Source organism: Tinamus guttatus, unplaced genomic scaffold, assembly GCF_059628265.1.
Source record: "Tinamus guttatus ecotype Peru unplaced genomic scaffold, ASM5962826v1 Tinamus_guttatus_pri_ptg000429l, whole genome shotgun sequence".
NCBI classification, from domain to species: Eukaryota; Metazoa; Chordata; class Aves; order Tinamiformes; family Tinamidae; genus Tinamus; species Tinamus guttatus.
Window position 1 is genome coordinate 419,933 of NW_028288963.1, and position 17,466 is coordinate 437,398.

The 17,466-nt window shown below is 43.7% G+C and overlaps 1 protein-coding gene across 1 annotated transcript; it reads left to right on the forward strand.

Annotated features, from left to right (window-relative positions):
- Positions 1–411: 411 nt before the first annotated feature.
- LOC148593210 (structure-specific endonuclease subunit SLX4-like) lies at positions 412–13,513 on the forward strand. Its single transcript, XM_088531741.1, has 12 exons — positions 412–802; positions 1,580–1,837; positions 2,667–2,841; positions 3,447–3,656; positions 4,500–4,714; positions 5,823–6,136; positions 6,939–7,218; positions 8,165–8,253; positions 9,557–9,703; positions 10,473–10,648; positions 11,508–12,805; positions 13,470–13,513. The coding sequence occupies exons 1-12, from the start codon at positions 412–414 to the stop codon at positions 13,511–13,513; spliced, it is 3,597 nt and encodes a 1,198-aa protein (XP_088387867.1).
- Positions 13,514–17,466: the final 3,953 nt, after the last annotated feature.

The window sequence follows — 17,466 nt, forward strand, 5'->3', positions numbered from 1 at the left end:
CTGTTTCACACTGCATCTGCGTATACCATCTTACATATCCACCTTTTAGAGGTTTTTCCATTAAAGGGCTTCAGTAAATCTTTCTGAAGCCCTCTAGCGTACCATGAAGATCCTACACATGCTTTGGGCAGATTGAAATGCTTCACTTCCATTCCAAAATCCTCTGAACAAGAAAGTCATCACTGTGCTGAGTGAAAATAAGCAGGGTCCTTGGAGAATGTGCTGCACTAAATGCTATAATATATTCTATGCAGATGAATTAATCACAGAGGAAAGTCCACCGTTGGAACAGTGGAGAAGTGCTGGCGTCTGAAGAATGAAGGCGGCGAGCCAGAGAAGACGCAGCCCTGACTGTTCCTGAGATCTTTCCCTGTAGCGCTGCTAGGCAGCATTACTGCAGCCTGCAGCACCATGGATGAAGAGGACAATGAATTTAAAGTAGTGTGGGCAAAAATTGTCGGTAGGGCAAAGAAGAAAGCTGAGGATACTGAGGAGAAAGCTGAGGATACTGAGGAGAAAGCTGAGGATACTGAGGCAACAAAGAAGGTTCAGAAATGGACAAAGACCACTACAACAGGCAGATCTGTTCCTGGGAGCCAAATTGATCATTGCTCTCCAGTAGTGAAGGGGAAAGATTTGCCACAAAATTTGGGTTCTAAGGTGCCGACAGGGATGCGTGAAGAAGACGATGATGCTGTGCCCTGCAGTAGTGGTGGGACGTCACAAGAAGACAGGAGAAGCGCTTTCCCTGACAGCCAGCTGCGCACAGTGACCAGTTACTCTACCAAGAGGAATCTGACAGGTGCGTGCACTGAAATCTTTCAGACAGAAAATAGGCTAGTACTGAAAAGACTCAGTTCAGTAGAGCTCTTTAGAAGTCTGGAGGAGGTATGCAGTTCTTCAGTAAGGTGAAACCTAAGTGCTGAGTGATATATGAGGGAGTCATTACCTTTTTTTTTGCGACTTCAGAATGTAAATCATCCCTCAAATCATTAAGAAGCAAGTTTAGATTATATCAAAGTGTTTTTTTCACAGTGTGTTATTGTATTGAATGTTGAATTATGTTGCCATTGACTGTCACCAAGGCCAAAAAAATAAATTAAGAAAGGTTCTGGGTTAATTCATGAAGGATTGGTCTTTCAGTGATGACTAAATATGATGACCAGAAGGCAGTCACCAGTGCATGAAATCCTTAAACTGACAGCTAAGGTCAACCAGGAGAAGGATTATTTTGTACTTGTTCTGCCTGATACCCTTTCGTAATTATCTACTGGTGACTGCACTCAGAAACTGGGCTGGTGAGATCTTTGGTCTGATCTCACAGGTTGCCTCAAAGCAGAGCGGAGATACACTGAGCTGTTAGCCTGCTGCTCGTTACCACCCCTCCTTAGGAACACCTGTTGCTTGGTTCTGAGCCTGAAAGTCCGAAGCATGGATAGGGCTTGAAGATCAGAGTAGAAACATGTTCAATTTTTTTGACTATCTCAGGTTGCTGTTTTGGGAAGCTTCCCAAGAGCTCCCTGGGCAGCTCAGTTACCTGTTTAATTCTGACTGGGAAACTGTGCTTTGTCCCCTTCAGTGAATGCTCCGAGTGACTGTTCCCAGACTACACTATCCTTCCGTCCTTCACAACCAGAGACCTGCTCTTCAGACACCTTGAAGACACCACTGCTGCCTGGGTCGAAGGTGCGGGCAGCAAAGCTGGCGGTGGAGGGAATGCAGCAGTTCAAGAGAGTGGCACCTGAGCAGCTAAAACATAGCCTGGGCGATAGCTTGCCAAAGGCTGCAGCTAGCAGGAATTCCTCTGATGAAAGCGAGGAAGAGAACCCGGAAAAAGGTACGTTTCTGCTGTTATTTAGCTCCTATGTGTGCATGGAGAGTGCTGAGGGCTGCTTAGGGTGATTGCATGAGCAGCAGTCTGGATTCCTGGGCTTTGTTCACAGCTGGACAGGTGGCTTGTGTAATGATGAATAAATCGCTCCACATGTCTGAGAACTTGCTTTCTCTATTGATCAATGTGTATTGATCTCTATACTTCTCTCCTAGATCTTTTGTGAGGCTGAAATTTGATTTTATGTTAAGTTCTGGAGAGAGAATTTACTTTCTGGAAACAGGTTGAGATTCTAAGAGCATCAGTAAATCCAGTCGTTCTTCTCAGGGGCAATATTGTGTAGCTCATATAAATATGACCTTAGTTACTCCGTGTCTTCTGTAAATCTCTGAGCACTTACAAAATAGGATGTTCTATGCAGATGAATTGAATCCGTAGCAATTTGAATTCATAGCACTTTTTTGGTGTTTTGGTGCTTTAAAAGTCAAGGCCCCTTTAAAAGTCAAGGCCCTGCTGGTTCTCTATGGACATGAGAATTTCCTGTGTTTAATATGTAATGTTTAAGACCCCATGTTCTCCCAGAAACTTCATCTAAAACATAACTCTCCTTTTGGTTCTGATACATAATGTGCGATGAAGCAATTGCCACCTTCCACTCCTGGGGTAGTGCTCTCCTGTACTGTTTGTGCATTCCCTTGTGAGAAATGAGATGTGAAGATGCAACAGGAAGATTGCAGGGGTTTTTTAAGTTAATAAAATAATCATGACAAATGTAACAGTTTCATGCCTTTCACTACAAGATGTTTAACTCTATCATCTCTCCCTTCTGTGCCAGTTACCCACGATCTTCCATCCACAAAGGACGATGGTGCTTTGGCTTTTGCCCTTCAGCAGAAGATCAAGGAGGAAGTCCCGGAAAGCCTAGAGGAGAAGGGCTTGTTTTTTTGTCAGATCTGCCAGAAGGATCTTTCAGCCATGAACACAACACGATGGGGGCAGCACGTTAATAGGTGAAGCACTAGCATGAAAGGCCAGTGTGGCTTTCAGCAGCAGTGCCTTAGAGAAGATGTAATTGCAGACTAGGTAGCAAAGCTACCCGTTAGTGTCCATTTCAAAATCTGCCCATTTCAACACCATTTATTCATTTATATAATGATTTCCTAAGAACATTTGGTATGTCAGCTGTTTGCAAATCTGAGCTATTCGCTGAAGGAAAGATGTGATACTGTTTTGCAAGATGAATAAATACATAGACTATGCACTATATACCTTTGTAAATACTATATATAGGCACTATAGACCTTTGCTTTCCACAGGTAATGAGAGTGGAAGGCTAAGGGAAGGATCCTTGTGTTTTCTTTTGTCAGAATGGTGTGGGCTTAAATTGATGCCAGCACTCTATAACAGTTTCCTTAGTGGTAAATATCAAATACTGTTAAAATATTACATACAGCTAGCTCTTTATAAATGAAAAGTCTGTGCTTCTCTGTAAAGAAAGTATTGTAAACACCTTGCTTAAGTAGTTGGAGTTGCTCAATTACAGCATTTCAGGAGGCAAGGTTCAAAAAGAGCATTTTATTTTATTTTGTTTTGTTTTGTTTCCATCATCCTCCAGGTGTCTGGATGAGATGGAGGCAGCAGAGATCTCCTCCTCCAGCAAACCAGCAATCCCTGATTGTCTCAGCTGTGGCAAACATTTCCAAACTTCCGAGAGCCAAACTACTCACTTGAAACGCTGTGCTGTGAAGATGGATGTTCCTCCTAAAATGCTGCTTCAGGCACTGCAGGTGTCTCAGTTTGGAGTTGCCTCTCCTAAGTATCCCAGGTAAGATTTTGGTGAAAATCTTGCTTTCCTTCAAAAGTGGTGGATGACTATGAGTCAGCAGACAGGAGCAAAATGGGAAGTAAATAATCTTACACTAATTTGTCAGAAATATTTATACTCTGAGAGGTAATTATGTAATAAAGCTGAATAGCGTGGTTGAGCTTATTAAGCAGAACATGCTATATGAGCATACAGTCTCTTCGGAGTATCTGTGTTTCCAAGGCCTCAGCTTTTCGGCTCGTTGCTGTCCTGGATACATGGGCCTTATCCACAGAGTCAAGGAGGAAACATACAGGCTGTTTTGAATTGTGCTGGGTGCAGAGATGTATCTGCTCTTTGGGATTTGAGCAACATGTTCAGAGTATAGCGAGTGGTGCCTGCCTGAAATGTATCCAAAGGACTTTTAAGTCTTATTGTGCTGAGGAAGGGCCATTGCTTGTTTATTGTGGAAGTGTAAGATTGGCAGAACGGTTTTGGTGACGGTGTTCTTGACTTCAACCTGTTTTTTGCCCTTTGATACAAAGTTTAGGTTTGAGGTAGCAGATGGTTAAGGCCATTCCTGCCCTTGCAAAAAAAAAAAAAAAGGCAGTTTGTCAGTGCTGCAGTCTTATGTTTACCTTTCCAAAATAAGATTTTCTCCAAATTGCTGTGAATTCCACGCATGATAAGAAATCCTTTTCTTTCCTCCACAGAAAAAAGTACTGTTGATGCTTTCTTATTATTCTGGATATGGGAATCTCTCTGAGGAAGGGGGGCAGCTGGTCTGAAGTGCTCAGGGTTTCTTGTCTCTGATCCAGTTATGTTAGGTTAACTTGGGCTTTCTGCTGCATTCTTACGTTTCAGCAATCAACCAAACATATCAAAACGCAAAGAGTTCTCCGGAGATGACTCCAAGGAAATGAAAAAGAGGATCAAAATGGAACCTCAGGATGAAGATCTGCAGGTTGCTATGGCAATGTCACGCTCTCTCTTGGAGCAAGAAAAGCGTGAACAAGCAGCAGTAGCTGCAGATATGAAACCCGTGGCTGCCTTGCCAATCAAATGGAAGCCTCGATCAGGTATGTGTCACCGTGAGTGTCTCAGGCTATACTATTGGAGGAGTGATGTAACAGCCTGCTCTTCACTACCAACTTTTCTGTTGGGCATAGGGGATGACAAGCACACTTCTGTTTCATTTAAGTTGTCCGAGATGGAGTAATGCAAAGTATCCACATACAGATAGCCAAGGGAGGCTGCAGGATGTTTCACTGAAATCCATTCTGAGTCTTATATTTATTTCACTGGTTGATTGTTTCAAAACTATAGAATGTTTTTAAGATGAGTTGTTTTTTAATAAATCCCAAAGGGAAAACATGAAAAGACCATTGTTATTTTTTTTGCAGTGCATTTTTCTTATTCACTGTCCCATACCCTTGATTATGCAACTTTTTCATCCTTCTCTCCTTGCTCTGCTTTCTTTCTGAAGTATATGTGCATACAACTACACACGTTGAACCTGTGGTTTGCTATTTAAATGCACAAAAATGGTCAGAAAAGAAGCCAGTTGCCCTGGGGGAAGGTTGAGTTCTGCACATAGGAGACACTTTGCTCTTCGTGGCTCTCCTCAATCTCTTCCTGCTGATAACCACTGCCAATTATATTGGGAATTAGTAAGTCAAAGGCAGTAAAGAAACAGACCTGAGAAACAGACCTGACAAATGAGAGCTGTGCAGGATTCATATGTGCTGTGGTTTGACATGAGTGACCATCACCAGTGATCAAGACGCACCAAAAGCAGTCCTTCATGGCTTTGGAGTCTTTTTTCTTCTCTCTCTCTCTCTCTTTTTTGAGTGAAGCGCTGCTAACTCGCCAAAAGCACTGTACGCTCACTGTTCAAAGGGTCTGGAAGGTAGCCTGCACATAGGTATCAGTTGCTTTCATAGTGATCTGATTTGACAGCTCAGCCCAGCAGGACCATGTGTGCACGAATAAGTCTTCCCTGAAGGTTTGTTTCTCTGGCAGAAGTAACGGGAGGCTTGGGACTTATTGCAGAAATCTTGTGTTCTGCTGTAGTTGCATTTTGATCATTGCCAACGGCAACACTTGAAAAAGCTGGCAGGTTCAGTTCCTCTGCTTATGTGTTCAGCTGTTCATTTATTTGGGTTTCTTTTGCTTTTCTTTTTAAAGAGAAAAGAACACGTAAAAGAGGCCCAACTACTCCTCCACCGTTACTGCTGCGGGATCCAGAGACAGCCCGCAAAAGGACTGAAGAGCGAGCCGCCATGGTGCTTACACAAGAGATGGAATTCCCTCCCACTCCTCGGCTTCCCACCAGCAGGATTTTGGAGGATGGATCTGAGAAAACAGACTGGCTCATGCCATCGCCCAGAAACAAGGACTGCCCTTTATGGAACAGCAATGCTCTAACAGGGCCCTGCGACCCTGAATCATTCTACACTGCTGAACTGACCCCTCCAATTGTACCTTGCATAACTGTGCAGGTGGGATGCTCTTTTCTCCTTCCTCTGGTATTTGTGTGCCACAGTTTACTTGCTCTGTAGCCCTTCTCTTTTCTGCCATTTAAGTGAGTCACCCCATGCTCTGCGTGCTCTCTGCTCCTGCACACCTGTCCCCTGGTCTCACACAAGTAGGTTTGGTGATCTTGAACTTTCACTTCTCCCTTTTGGACAGGAGCCTGAGGCTTGTGTTGCCAAGCTGTTCTTTGGGCTTTTGGAAGACAAAACAAATGGGAGCAGAGCACTGACTGAGAGGGCTTGAGCCTCTTCATTTTGCCACTAGCTTAGCTATTTTTACAGTAGCCTGACTCTTGTGTTCCTTCTTGATACTTTTCTCTGACTGATTATAATCAGAGCCTTTCTCTTTCTTTACTCATGTTTTGTATCAAGGCAGCAAGGAACAGTGTGGAAAGTTCACACTGAAGATGGATGCTTGTGTGTTACACTGAGGAGGGGGTGGGCACTCCTAGGGTTGTAAAGTGAAGCGTTTGCATTTCAGGCTTTCCCCATGTATCCCACTGCCTGAAGCTGCATGCAGGACTGTGATCCAGTTTTAAACCGGGCGGTCTCACTCTGTTATTATCCAGATGTCTTGCCTCTCGTTTTTCTGTAGTTTTATAAATATAAATATAAATATAAATATAAATATAAATATAAATATATATATATATAATATATATATATATAAATATAAATAAAAATAGTTTTATAAAAAATAGTTTTATAAAAATAGTTTTATAAAATATATTAATTAATTGATGTCTTTTTTTTTCTCTCCTTTGATCAGATTTGTAAGTCAGAGACTTCTCTGCCATCAGTGGGATCTGATCAACCAGAAGTATCTCAGCAACTTCAGCCTGATCTCAGTCCTCATTATCCTGCTTCTCCAGAGACTGGAGAAAAAGCTGCTGATGAAGCCGACTCCGGCTCTGAATGGGCTGGACAGATTTCGTCTCAGGGCGAGAAGGTTCATGTTCAGAGTCTGCAGCAACTGGTTGAGTTGGCCATGGAAGCACAAACTCAGTGGAGGCTTGAGCTTAACGACGCTCAGGAAGTAGAGCAGCCAAGTAAGTTCTGGCAGCCTCATGAGCCTCCTCTCTGGTGTCATCAGCTGTGAGGAGCCACGTTTAGCCATACTGAACTTGGAGAGCAGTGGCAGCAGCCGCAAGATGATATTGTTGATCCAGGGGGTGATATCTGGGGGCATTGTTCTGTAGCAGGCTTTAGGTACAATCAAGTTGACATTTCTGAAATGATTCATAGATCCCAATATTTAAGAAGAGCTCCTCTTAGACAGCAGCTTCTAAATTTTATTTTAAAAATCCTTTAAAGGTGTCAGATGCATTTCTGCCAGCTGGGGGCCCAGACACGGCCAATAGTGAGGCAAAAATATATCCCAAAAATATATGCTCTTTTCTGCCTAGTGGCTTTTGCCGACAGCACTGTCTTACGAGGTTTCACCAGGAGAAGACCTGGTGAAAGAAGAGCGTAAGAGATGATGTTGTGTTGGTACATGGATACACAGTCCCTGAAGTTGATCTGTACAGGCTGAAAAAAGTCCACCACCTAGAATTCCTTCAAGAGCAGCTCTAACTTCCCTGGTTACAGTGGTGTGCATTGCACAACGGCACATTCCAAGACCAATGGTAGCCTTAAAATTGTCCAACCATTTAGCATAATATATGCACTGTGTGTCTCCTGTTCACTCATCAGTGAAGACTATGGTTGCTAAATCTAATGTCTCTCCGCTTTGTACTTGACTTGGGTAAAATTCCCTCAGTTCTCCTATTAAGCTGCAGCAAATGGCTGCTGGTCATATGCCAAGAAAACCAAATGCATCTGATAAAGCCAAGAGGGGGAGGCTGAACCATTCAGCTCAGAAATGTCAGCCTGGGACAGGAGTCTCTTGGGGAGTTGTCATGGCAAGGAAGAAATGGCAGTTAAGAGTTGCCACTTCGTTCTGTCTTACAAGAAGGTTGTACATGACTTGAGATGTGCCTTTTCTTCTTTGAGGAAAAGAATTGACTTCCAGTGATTCTTCACTAAGTGGCTTTGCCCTTCTACCCATAGAGAAGAGATTTCCGAGAAGCAACGATATAAATGTAAGGAAAAATTTTATTTTTCCCCTTTTTTGTATTGTTTATTTGCACTGTATTTTTGTATTGTTTATCTGTTAAAAAAAAAAAAGCCTCTCCCATTTGATTAATTTCCAGAAGTATGGAGTATTTCCCATTCATTTTCACAGAAACAGAGATGTTTAAGCATTACAGTCACTCACAGGAATCATCCTAGGCAAAGCTGAAGTCCAAATACGTGATGTTTCATTGATGCCCACAGGCAGGCTTGTGGGTGTTTCAGAGTGTTTGTCCTACTTAATTTAAAATAACAGGTAACATAAAGCAGATTTGTGCATAATTTACACAAAGAGAACCAGGTTAAATATTGAGGCTGTAGTGCATAGAGTATTTGGGGGTAGTTACTAGGGATGTATCTGCTCAGCACTTAGGTAGTACTCTGCTTTGATGCCCAGCCTAGATGACACAGGCCACACTTCCTGGAGACCAGGAGAGACAGAACTGTCTGGGGTTTCATCCAGGCTCATGTACGCACCCATTTTGCATGGTTCTGACCAGAACTTTGTCAATGCCTCTCCTCTTATCTTCCTTTCCAGTCTTTCTTTTGCACAGAGAATGGTGCAGCCAGAATATTTCTGTTCTTACTTAATTTCCCCATTTTCGAGTCGTAATTTTAGTGTCAGCAGGAAGGCTGTTCTGGGCTTCCTGCCTGGAAAGCAGTGCCTGCCTTCTCGGGGTACCGTCTTGCAGGTGTCCTACCTGCCAAGAAAAAGAGAGCAGGAAACACCTAACTAGTTTCCAGACTGAGCTTCCTGTCTTGCCCTTGGAGAGCAGTCCATGACGTGCAGAGTCTCCTCTAGCCCACCTGTGAAGCCTGGAAGAAATGGCCCAGCGTGTGCTGCCGTTTCCATGCTAACCGGTATTGGCTCCTTGCAAACACACTGAAGCAAGTAGAGAGGCTGAGTTCCCACTGAACTAACCTAGAAACCTGCTAATAAAATAAAGAGCTCTGCTGTTTCTGGTGGAACTACCTCTCATGGAGTTGGATAAAACTTGCCTTTCTTCCAGTCTGCGCTAGGTTCAGAAAGTACAAGGTCAACAATTAGTGTCTCAGGTAAAGCTGCTTTCTACTTACAGTCAGGCAGCCTCCCTCAAGAAGACCTTGCACTGATAAGGATTCTGTTAGTCCTAAGAAGGCAAAGGCAGCCATACCCACGCTGGGACCCAGAGTACAGCAGTGCTGACAAACTGGGCTGTTGCCTCCTTATCTGCCAGGAAAATGCCTTACAGCTGTAACAACTCCTGTCTTTGTGTCCCTTCTATGTTCTAGTCCTCTTTCAGGATGCTGGCAGAAGATTACAATATCATGGTCAACAACGCCTACTTGAGTGATATCCAGTTTCAAGTGGACTCTGGAGAAATCCTTTATGCCCATATGTTTGTGCTGTATGCACGCTGTCCTCGGGCTGTTCAGCTGGTAAGTACTGCTGTTAGACTTTTCTCTTCCCCTCGAGTAAAGCCCCTTTGCAGTAACAGGAGTTTGACCATCTATTCCAGACTGATCACAACAAATGAGTTAGTGATGCCGTACAGTAAGCACAGAGTATTTGGAGATCCAGTGGCAAGTCACTCTGGACCTGCTGATTATGGAGTAGACAGTATTTACAAGCTGTGCTTGTAACTAACCCAGACAGAGGTCTGTCACTCCCACAGGTGCTATGGAGGTAGCTGCATTGACCTGTGCCTTTGGCAAGGCCAGTGAAGTAATTTCTGTGTTTCCAGAAGCATTTTGGTTCATACAGTTTCCAGCCTGCTCCTGTGCAATTTCCTGCAAAGGCAATGAAAGGTAGTGGGCTGAAGACAGGAACTTGCCCTCTGACAGAGCTGCCACCAGACCATACCAACTTCTTGACAAAGTTTTGTCATTCTTTCTGGAATCAGTAGAATTCGTTTTGTCCTCATGCATGATTACAGCAGTTTCAACTCAAGGTGCTTAGGACCATTTATGAGGGGTCCTTGAAAGCTTCAGGGTACAAGTTAACAGCTGTATGGAGCTCCCTATTCCCCAGGGAGCTCTGTATCTCTGGTCATTTTAGCTTCCCTCTGAGGCATCAAATCCTGGCCATAGGAACAGACTTTGACACAAAAAAAAAAAAAAAAATTAGTGGCCTGATAGAGAGCAGATACTGCTGGTGTTGTTCCTTTATGAGGAAGCGGACCTTGTTTGCTTTCCTTTTACCGCACAGGTTTACGACGAAGGGATATATGTGAAGGTGAAGGACGATGACGACGAGCAGACGCGCCGGGTGCTGCTGAGCGATGTGACAAAAGAGGCAGTCCTCGCATTCCTGCGATATCTTTACACTGCTTATACTGACATCCCTGCTAGAATCGTGCCCCAGCTGAGGGCTTTGGCTACCAGGTTTGTATCATATGAGTGTGCTTTGGGTCACCTCATGCTTTCAGCCACATGGACTTTAACCTGATACCTTCTGTTGTGGTTTCAGTGGCTTTCACAAAACTCATTTCACTTGAGATGCAAGTACCTCTGCTTCCATCTTAAGTGAAATATGAACACAAGAGCATCTTATCCTCATTTTTTCATGAATCTTTCTTCAGGTTACATCTGCTTGAGATTTTCTATTTTTGGTTTATGACTAGAACACTTGCCAAGTTTTGTCTCATGATCTTTAATGACAGCTGATGGTGGCAATGGTGATGAGTGTAATTCTCAAAGCATTGCCCTAGTGACACACTTAATCTGAATGAGACTTGCAGAATGTGGATGCAGGGAATGCTAATTTGTTATGTCAGTCATGATCCTAGACATGTGTTAGATAATGAACTTGAAACAGCAGCAGATGAAACACATTCTATCGGATCAAAATCACTTAGTTCTGGAAATGTAGGTGTCCTCCTTTTAAAGTAATTCTGAAAAAGACCAGGAAAAAAAATCTGCTCTTTTATGTTGATAGTCAGTTAAACTCATACCTAATCAAGGAGAACTGATTATCCTCTGTAGTGGCAGCGATGCATTGTTTGGAATGGGGGAAATAAGTGTGAAACCTGAGAAGATTATGGTGACACGGAGTGAAAACCTGAAATTGTTATTGACTTTATTAATGTTGAAACTGCATGTCTAATTTGGCACAACAGTTTCACAAATTAAATTTAACTTTCTTTACAAGACTCACTAGATTGATCAGGCAACTATAACGTTTTGGAATTTTGAATGAATTTTGAGGGAGATAAACATTAACATTTCTGTTACATTCTTGCAGGTTTGATTTAAGGGAACTTGTGCTCAAGTGTAAGGACTGCGCTGAAGAGAGCCAGGCATCTTCTGGAGTGGATCCAGAAGATGATCTCCTCTCTGCGAGAGATGATGAAGATAATGATAACAGAGCTGAGAACTTCAAAGAGCTCCTGAACTCAGTGTGGGTGGCTGAAGATGAGGAAGAAGAAGCTGTGCTAAACCCTGCATGCCAGAAGGAAGACGACAACGGGGTGGGTGAACAGGAGCCGGAGGAAATATATGAGTTTGCTGCAACTCAAAGAAAAATGGTTCAAGACAAACTGGAGATGAGTGAAGGCACAGATGACAACATCTGTAGGGATACTGAGGTAGCCCAAGGTGCGAACCAGCAGACTGAGAAAAAAGAGGCAAAAAGGTCCGTATCTGCCTTGATAAGCAATGACTTCAAACATCTGAGGGAAGACAGTGATGTGGAAACATCCAAATGTGAGTTGTCTGAAGAAGAGAAAATGCAGAATACAAGTGGATGCAAAAATGTGAATGCCACAAGCATCAATTTTGAGTCTTGTCAGTTTGAACCTCAGAAGTGGGTTAGGAGATGGGAAAGTGGGAAAGATTTCAAGTTGTCTCAGGCTTCACATAATATGGGAGGAGACGACCGCTTGGAAGAACAACAATTCACCAACTGTTCACTGCACAATGATACTGATAGGCGTGAAAATTATAAATGCTTATTTTCCAAAAATCAGATAGAATACAGTGAGCCTTCTCCAATGAAAGAAGTTATCAAAGAGTCAGGAAAGGCTGTTAGCAAAAAACATGCTGATGTTAATGATTTGCTTCCTTACTCCAAGTCACAAAAAGACCTCTCTCCACAAAGGGATGGTTTTTGTGGCAGTCCTCCTCTCAAATCTTCTGTGTCTTTTTATCCTGCTGTTGGTTCTTCACCTATGTCTTCAGAATCGGATAGGAAATTTCCCAGAGAAGCAAAAACACCAGAGAGAAATCAAAAACCATTCCCGTCTCCCAAAATAGCTTTCCAGAAAGCCAATGAGCAGGACATTACATCAGGAAATCGGAACATAGAGAGCACAATTTCTCCAGAAGAGCTTTCCTGCACTGATTTAAACAAGCATAAATATGCTTCAGTTTTGTCAACACCAGTCATAAAAACTCAGGATGTTGCAGTCCAGAACAGAAAAGAGGCTGATATTATTGTTTCATCTTCTGATGATGAAATGGAGCTAGAACAAGAGAGGAAGTTACCAGAGTCTGGCTCTCCTGAAAGTTTCCTGAAGCCCAGATTCTGGGAAGTTTCAGATAGTGAAGAGGAGGAATTCCCACAGATGCTTTTTTTAACTGAGAAGGTGTCAGCTTCAGCAGATGCCTGTCCGACAGACCTTGCAAAGACTCCCGGTGAGAGCTTGTATCTGTACAGAGTTCACTGAAGTAGGTTAAATTGTTGTCATTTTAGGTGATCATCCTGTTTGTTGTTCACCTGCTATATTGAGAGGGTGTTTTGGCCTTCTCATCCAAAGCAGTCAGGGCCAGGCTCAAGAAGGTACAGTCAGCTTCTGATGTGGGGGAGTGCAACTAAATATGTGGGATAGTTGGAGCGTAGCCATTTGTGATCCATTCATGCTGCTGCTTTGACAGTGATCGTATGCATTGTAGAAATGATGAGACATTACCTGGGAGGGGAAAAAAAATCAAACAGCCTTCACTTTGCATGCTAGGGAATGATTATTCCTTGCAGTAATGGGTCTTGTTTTTCATGCATTCATCACTGATGTATGTGCTAACAATTACACGAAGACATCGGGTAAGCTTTGCTTCCAGTGGTAGAAGTATAGAGGTTGGCTGGAAGTAGGTGCCTCTCCTGCCCACGGGTAGGCTCTCTGCATATTTTCCTGCAAAGCTCTTCTGATTTGCCTTTGCTTTGACTTGCCCTGCCCTTCTGTTTGCTGATTGTAGGCTCTTCCAACAGATTTTTGTGTGTCCAGCACTGGTCCCAACTGGAGGACACAGTGAGCGGTTTCAGGACGCACACAAGACTAAGGGCCAAGCTGCTCTTTGCCACCAGATTGCACTTAGTGGTGTCAGGAGCTGGGCCTTGTCTGCTTGAATGTCTGATGACACAGAGAACACTAGCCTCTGGGGTCATACCCTTCTGGGGTCAGCTGCTTACTAGGACAGTTCCTTCCATCTAAGCTCTAAGAACAGCAATTTATCCCTTAATATTTATTAGATATATTACTAATTATACTATCGTAAGTAATTAGTTTAACAAGCAGGATTTAGAACATGACCTGAGACTGACTGTGCTTCACAGTATCAGGAAATCAGTATCACTAAATCAGTATCTAATTCAGGCCCCCAGAACCTTGACTTGTTTGGTTTCTTCTGCATCAAGTCTCTCCTATGCAATTTTCTTCCTTGGGAAAGAACCACTTCACAGAATTCAGTAAACATATATTTTTAATTACCTTGCAGCAGTTCTATCAAAGCCTCCAGTGGGCTTTTTTATTCAGACCTAACATATGGCTCAATTTGTTTTCTGATTTAAAGACAGTAAAAAACAAATATCCTAGACCCAAGGAAGACGAAAGTGTTGATCTGTTCAGTATAAAGGTATTTAGTAGAGCAGCTTGCAGACAAGTAGTTCTTCTTAAACAGTTACTAGATAACATTAAAATATCTGCCACCAGGAGGGGAAGATATCATCCCTCCTATATCCTTCTGTACTAATTCTGATGACAATTTCATTCTGTTGCAGAACCTGCCTGTCAAGAGAAGGACAAGTCTCCTGAGAAGGACAAGTCTCCTGAGACTCCTATGACACCAATGCCAGCTTACTCCCTTATGAAGACCCCAGAACTGAGGAGGGAGTTGAGCAGGTTAGCACTGCTTCTACAAGTATATCTACAAAAAAAAAAAAAAAAAAAAAAGTACAAGTACATCTCTTTATGAGCAGAAAAAATACATGGAAGTTCCATCTCCATATGAGGAAGAACTTCTTTACTGTTTGGGTGTCACAGCCCTGGAACAGGCTGCCCAGAGAGGTTGTGGAGTCTCCTCCCCTGGAGATCTTCCAAACCCGCCTGGATGTCACCCTGTGCCACATGTTCTAGGTGTCCCTGCTGGAGCAGGGGGGTTGGACTAAATGATTTCGAGAGGTCCCTTCCAACCCCAACCATTCTGTGATTCTGTGAGAAACCTGCTGGTAGGTGGTGTGAAAGGCAGCTACTGTGCTAAAGGGGAAAACTTGATGGTTTTCCAATGTCATGCTCTTCCAGCTGGCCACTGAGCTTCCTGGCCTGGTCACATTCCTGAGCTATAGCAGTGGAAGGCGCAGCATTATCTTAGGCTTAAGTCCTACCTTTCTCTTTCAGATTTGGAGTTCGTCCTTTCCCAAAACGCCAGATGGTGTTAAAGTTGAAGGCCATATTCCAGTATACTCACCAGGACGTGGATACGGATGTGGATACTGACACAGAGGATGATATCCCATCCTCCCAGCTTCCCCCACAGAGGCCTCCAGCCAAGCGCCGTAGGCAGCTGAAGACTAACGGGCATGCTGGTGGGAAACGTGCCAAAATCTCCAACTGTAGACAGACACCAACTGTATCTCCAGAGAGGGGCTCTCTGGCAGCTGATAAGGAGGAGCTGATGCTCTCATCATCTCAGGAATCTTCATATTCTCAGGAATCGTCATCCTCGCTGGATGGCAGTGACGTCTCTACTGGTATACAGAGGTAGGGGAACAAAATACTAACGAAGGAGTCTACTGTGCAGCACAGAGATGAGCTGGGAAAATGGGAAATATAAGTGTCAATGCAGAATACAGGGGATCTGTACTGTAGGCAGCTTCCCTGAGCTTTTGTCACTTGAAGTAAGTTCTTCTGTTGTGCGTTTCAGTCTAATTGCTAGTGAGCTATTCTGAGAGCACAGAAATGCTCACGGGTGAAACTGCACATGGGCAGAGCTCAAAGCTGGCACTGCAAGGAGCCTCGCAGGGTTGAGTGAGAGCCTGCAAGAGGAGCAGGGAGCGCTGCTCGGTGAGCACTGCGTGTGGTGCTGCACAGAGCAAGTGTGTCAGCAGTAGTGCAGCAGGAGCAAGGAATGCCGGGCAGCACCGGCACAGCTCGATGTGCAGGTTTGCAGAACACGTGGCGTGTTCTGCCTCCCTCCCTTTGGCAATTGCTGGTGTCGGAGATCCTACACAGGGCATTGCAAGGGTTGGCAGCCAGGGACTTGGGCATCTCTGAGTGTGCCCTTGATGACCAGTTGTTTCCTTGATTGTTTTTTGCACTTTTTCTCACTTTTAGTTCTTGTAGCAATATATCCGAGGATGAGGAAGAGGAGCTCCCAGCTTCTCAGACAGCAGCCCAGGAAGCAGATACACTGGACGCAGTGGGAAACTGCATCATTTCAAATTCAGTCCTGTACCACAAGGTCCTCTCTTACGAGCCAATTGAGCTGGCTGCACTGCACCGAGAGCTGAAAGCAAACGGCATGAAGATTTCCAAGGCAAAGCTGATGGATTTTCTAGATGCTTACTGTATCACCTTCACCACGGCTGCAGAGCGGAAGGAGAAGGAAGCCAAAGGCAAGGGGAACGGAAGACAGAGGAAACGCTACTGAATGGAGCCTCTCTCCCATTTCCAGCGGCAGCTGCAAAGATCCCTCCTGTTGGTGCACTCCCCTGCTGCTTCTCCTCTTTATCTTTGCTTTCCATTTTTTCCTAATAAGTTTTAGTTCCCTAATAAGATCTTTTTTCCTGAATCTTCAGACTCTCCAAGTAGTTATTTATTCAGTATCTGAGCGGCCCTACTGATTGCTACGCAGGGGACATTGTGGAAATAAGAGGCCTTTGCTGTCCTTGGTTAATCTGGTGGTCTCTGGTAAAACTCCTCAATCTGTGTGCAGCTGTTCTTCTAAACTATTTCTCATGGCTTTGCAGTGTCCTCTAACACCAGCAATTGTGTGAAAGCCTGGATTCCAACATTCCGCTGTGTGTGTCCAACATGTAGCAGGTATTGGCGTGCTGGGATCTCCAAGATATAATCTGCTCCATTTTCTGAGGGCTGTGTTACCTTGTCTTTGTAGTCCGATCAGAGCACATCCTTGACAGAGGTGGGGTTTTTTGTTTTTGTTTTTTTAAGGAGATGGTATTATAGTGATTAAATCTCTTCCTTGAACAGTCTCTTCTTAAACCTATTGTAAAAGAAGTTGTGAACATCATCTGGAACTCTTGGACAAACTCCTGGACCCTAAAAGGTCATCTTTTATATGTATTTTGTGAGCTCTTCTGACTTTCATGTGTTTTGAGAGCTTTGAATCTGAAAAGGTCTTGGCAAAAAGGACACATTGTTATTTTTTTTAAAAAAGGAGCCACTTTTGTAACGTATTTATGTATTCTGGAAATTATTTATATTTTTGATATATTATAGCCTTTTTATTTAATTTATATAAATAAACAGAATAAGATCTTGATGATAAACTGTAACAGGTAATGCCTTAGGAAGGCCCGGGGCAGCCTAAGCAGCAGTCCTGGGTCTAGCTGGGAGCAGTAGTGGCTCCACAGTGAGCGCTCTGGCTGGAAGGGTCCTCAGCAGAGGACGGAAGGACAAGGTGAGTCGTGGCACAGGGGCCCAGCAGCAAGGAGAGCTGGAACAAGGGATTGCTGCGCAGTGGCTGGAGAGAGGAAGATCACCAGGTTTGTTTGAGATGGAGAGCACCAAGGTAGGAGAGACTCCAGGTAAGGCTGGGGAAGGTGTTTTGGTTGGCCAGAAGGAGAGATGGGGGAAGACTTTCTTGCAGAAAAAGGCCAAGTTTTGCCTTAAGTGGCATTCTAGGAAATACTGTTTCCCATAATGTATCACATATTTCTCTCTTGTCAGTCTTAATATGTGAAAATAAGTAAGATCCCTTTCCATCTTCTCTGCTGTATTCCTAGTCAAGACATTTATCATCAAAACTTT

Bases quoted from the DNA above. Each gene is read 5' to 3' on its own strand.
- LOC148593210 (XM_088531741.1), top strand. From the start codon at position 412: ATGGATGAAGAGGACAATGAATTTAAAGTAGTGTGGGCAAAAATTGTC. The intron at 1,838-2,666 runs GTACGTTTCTGC...CTTCTGTGCCAG, and splicing joins GGAAGAGAACCCGGAAAAAG to TTACCCACGATCTTCCATCC. The intron at 7,219-8,164 runs GTAAGTTCTGGC...TTCTTCTTTGAG, and splicing joins TCAGGAAGTAGAGCAGCCAA to GAAAAGAATTGACTTCCAGT.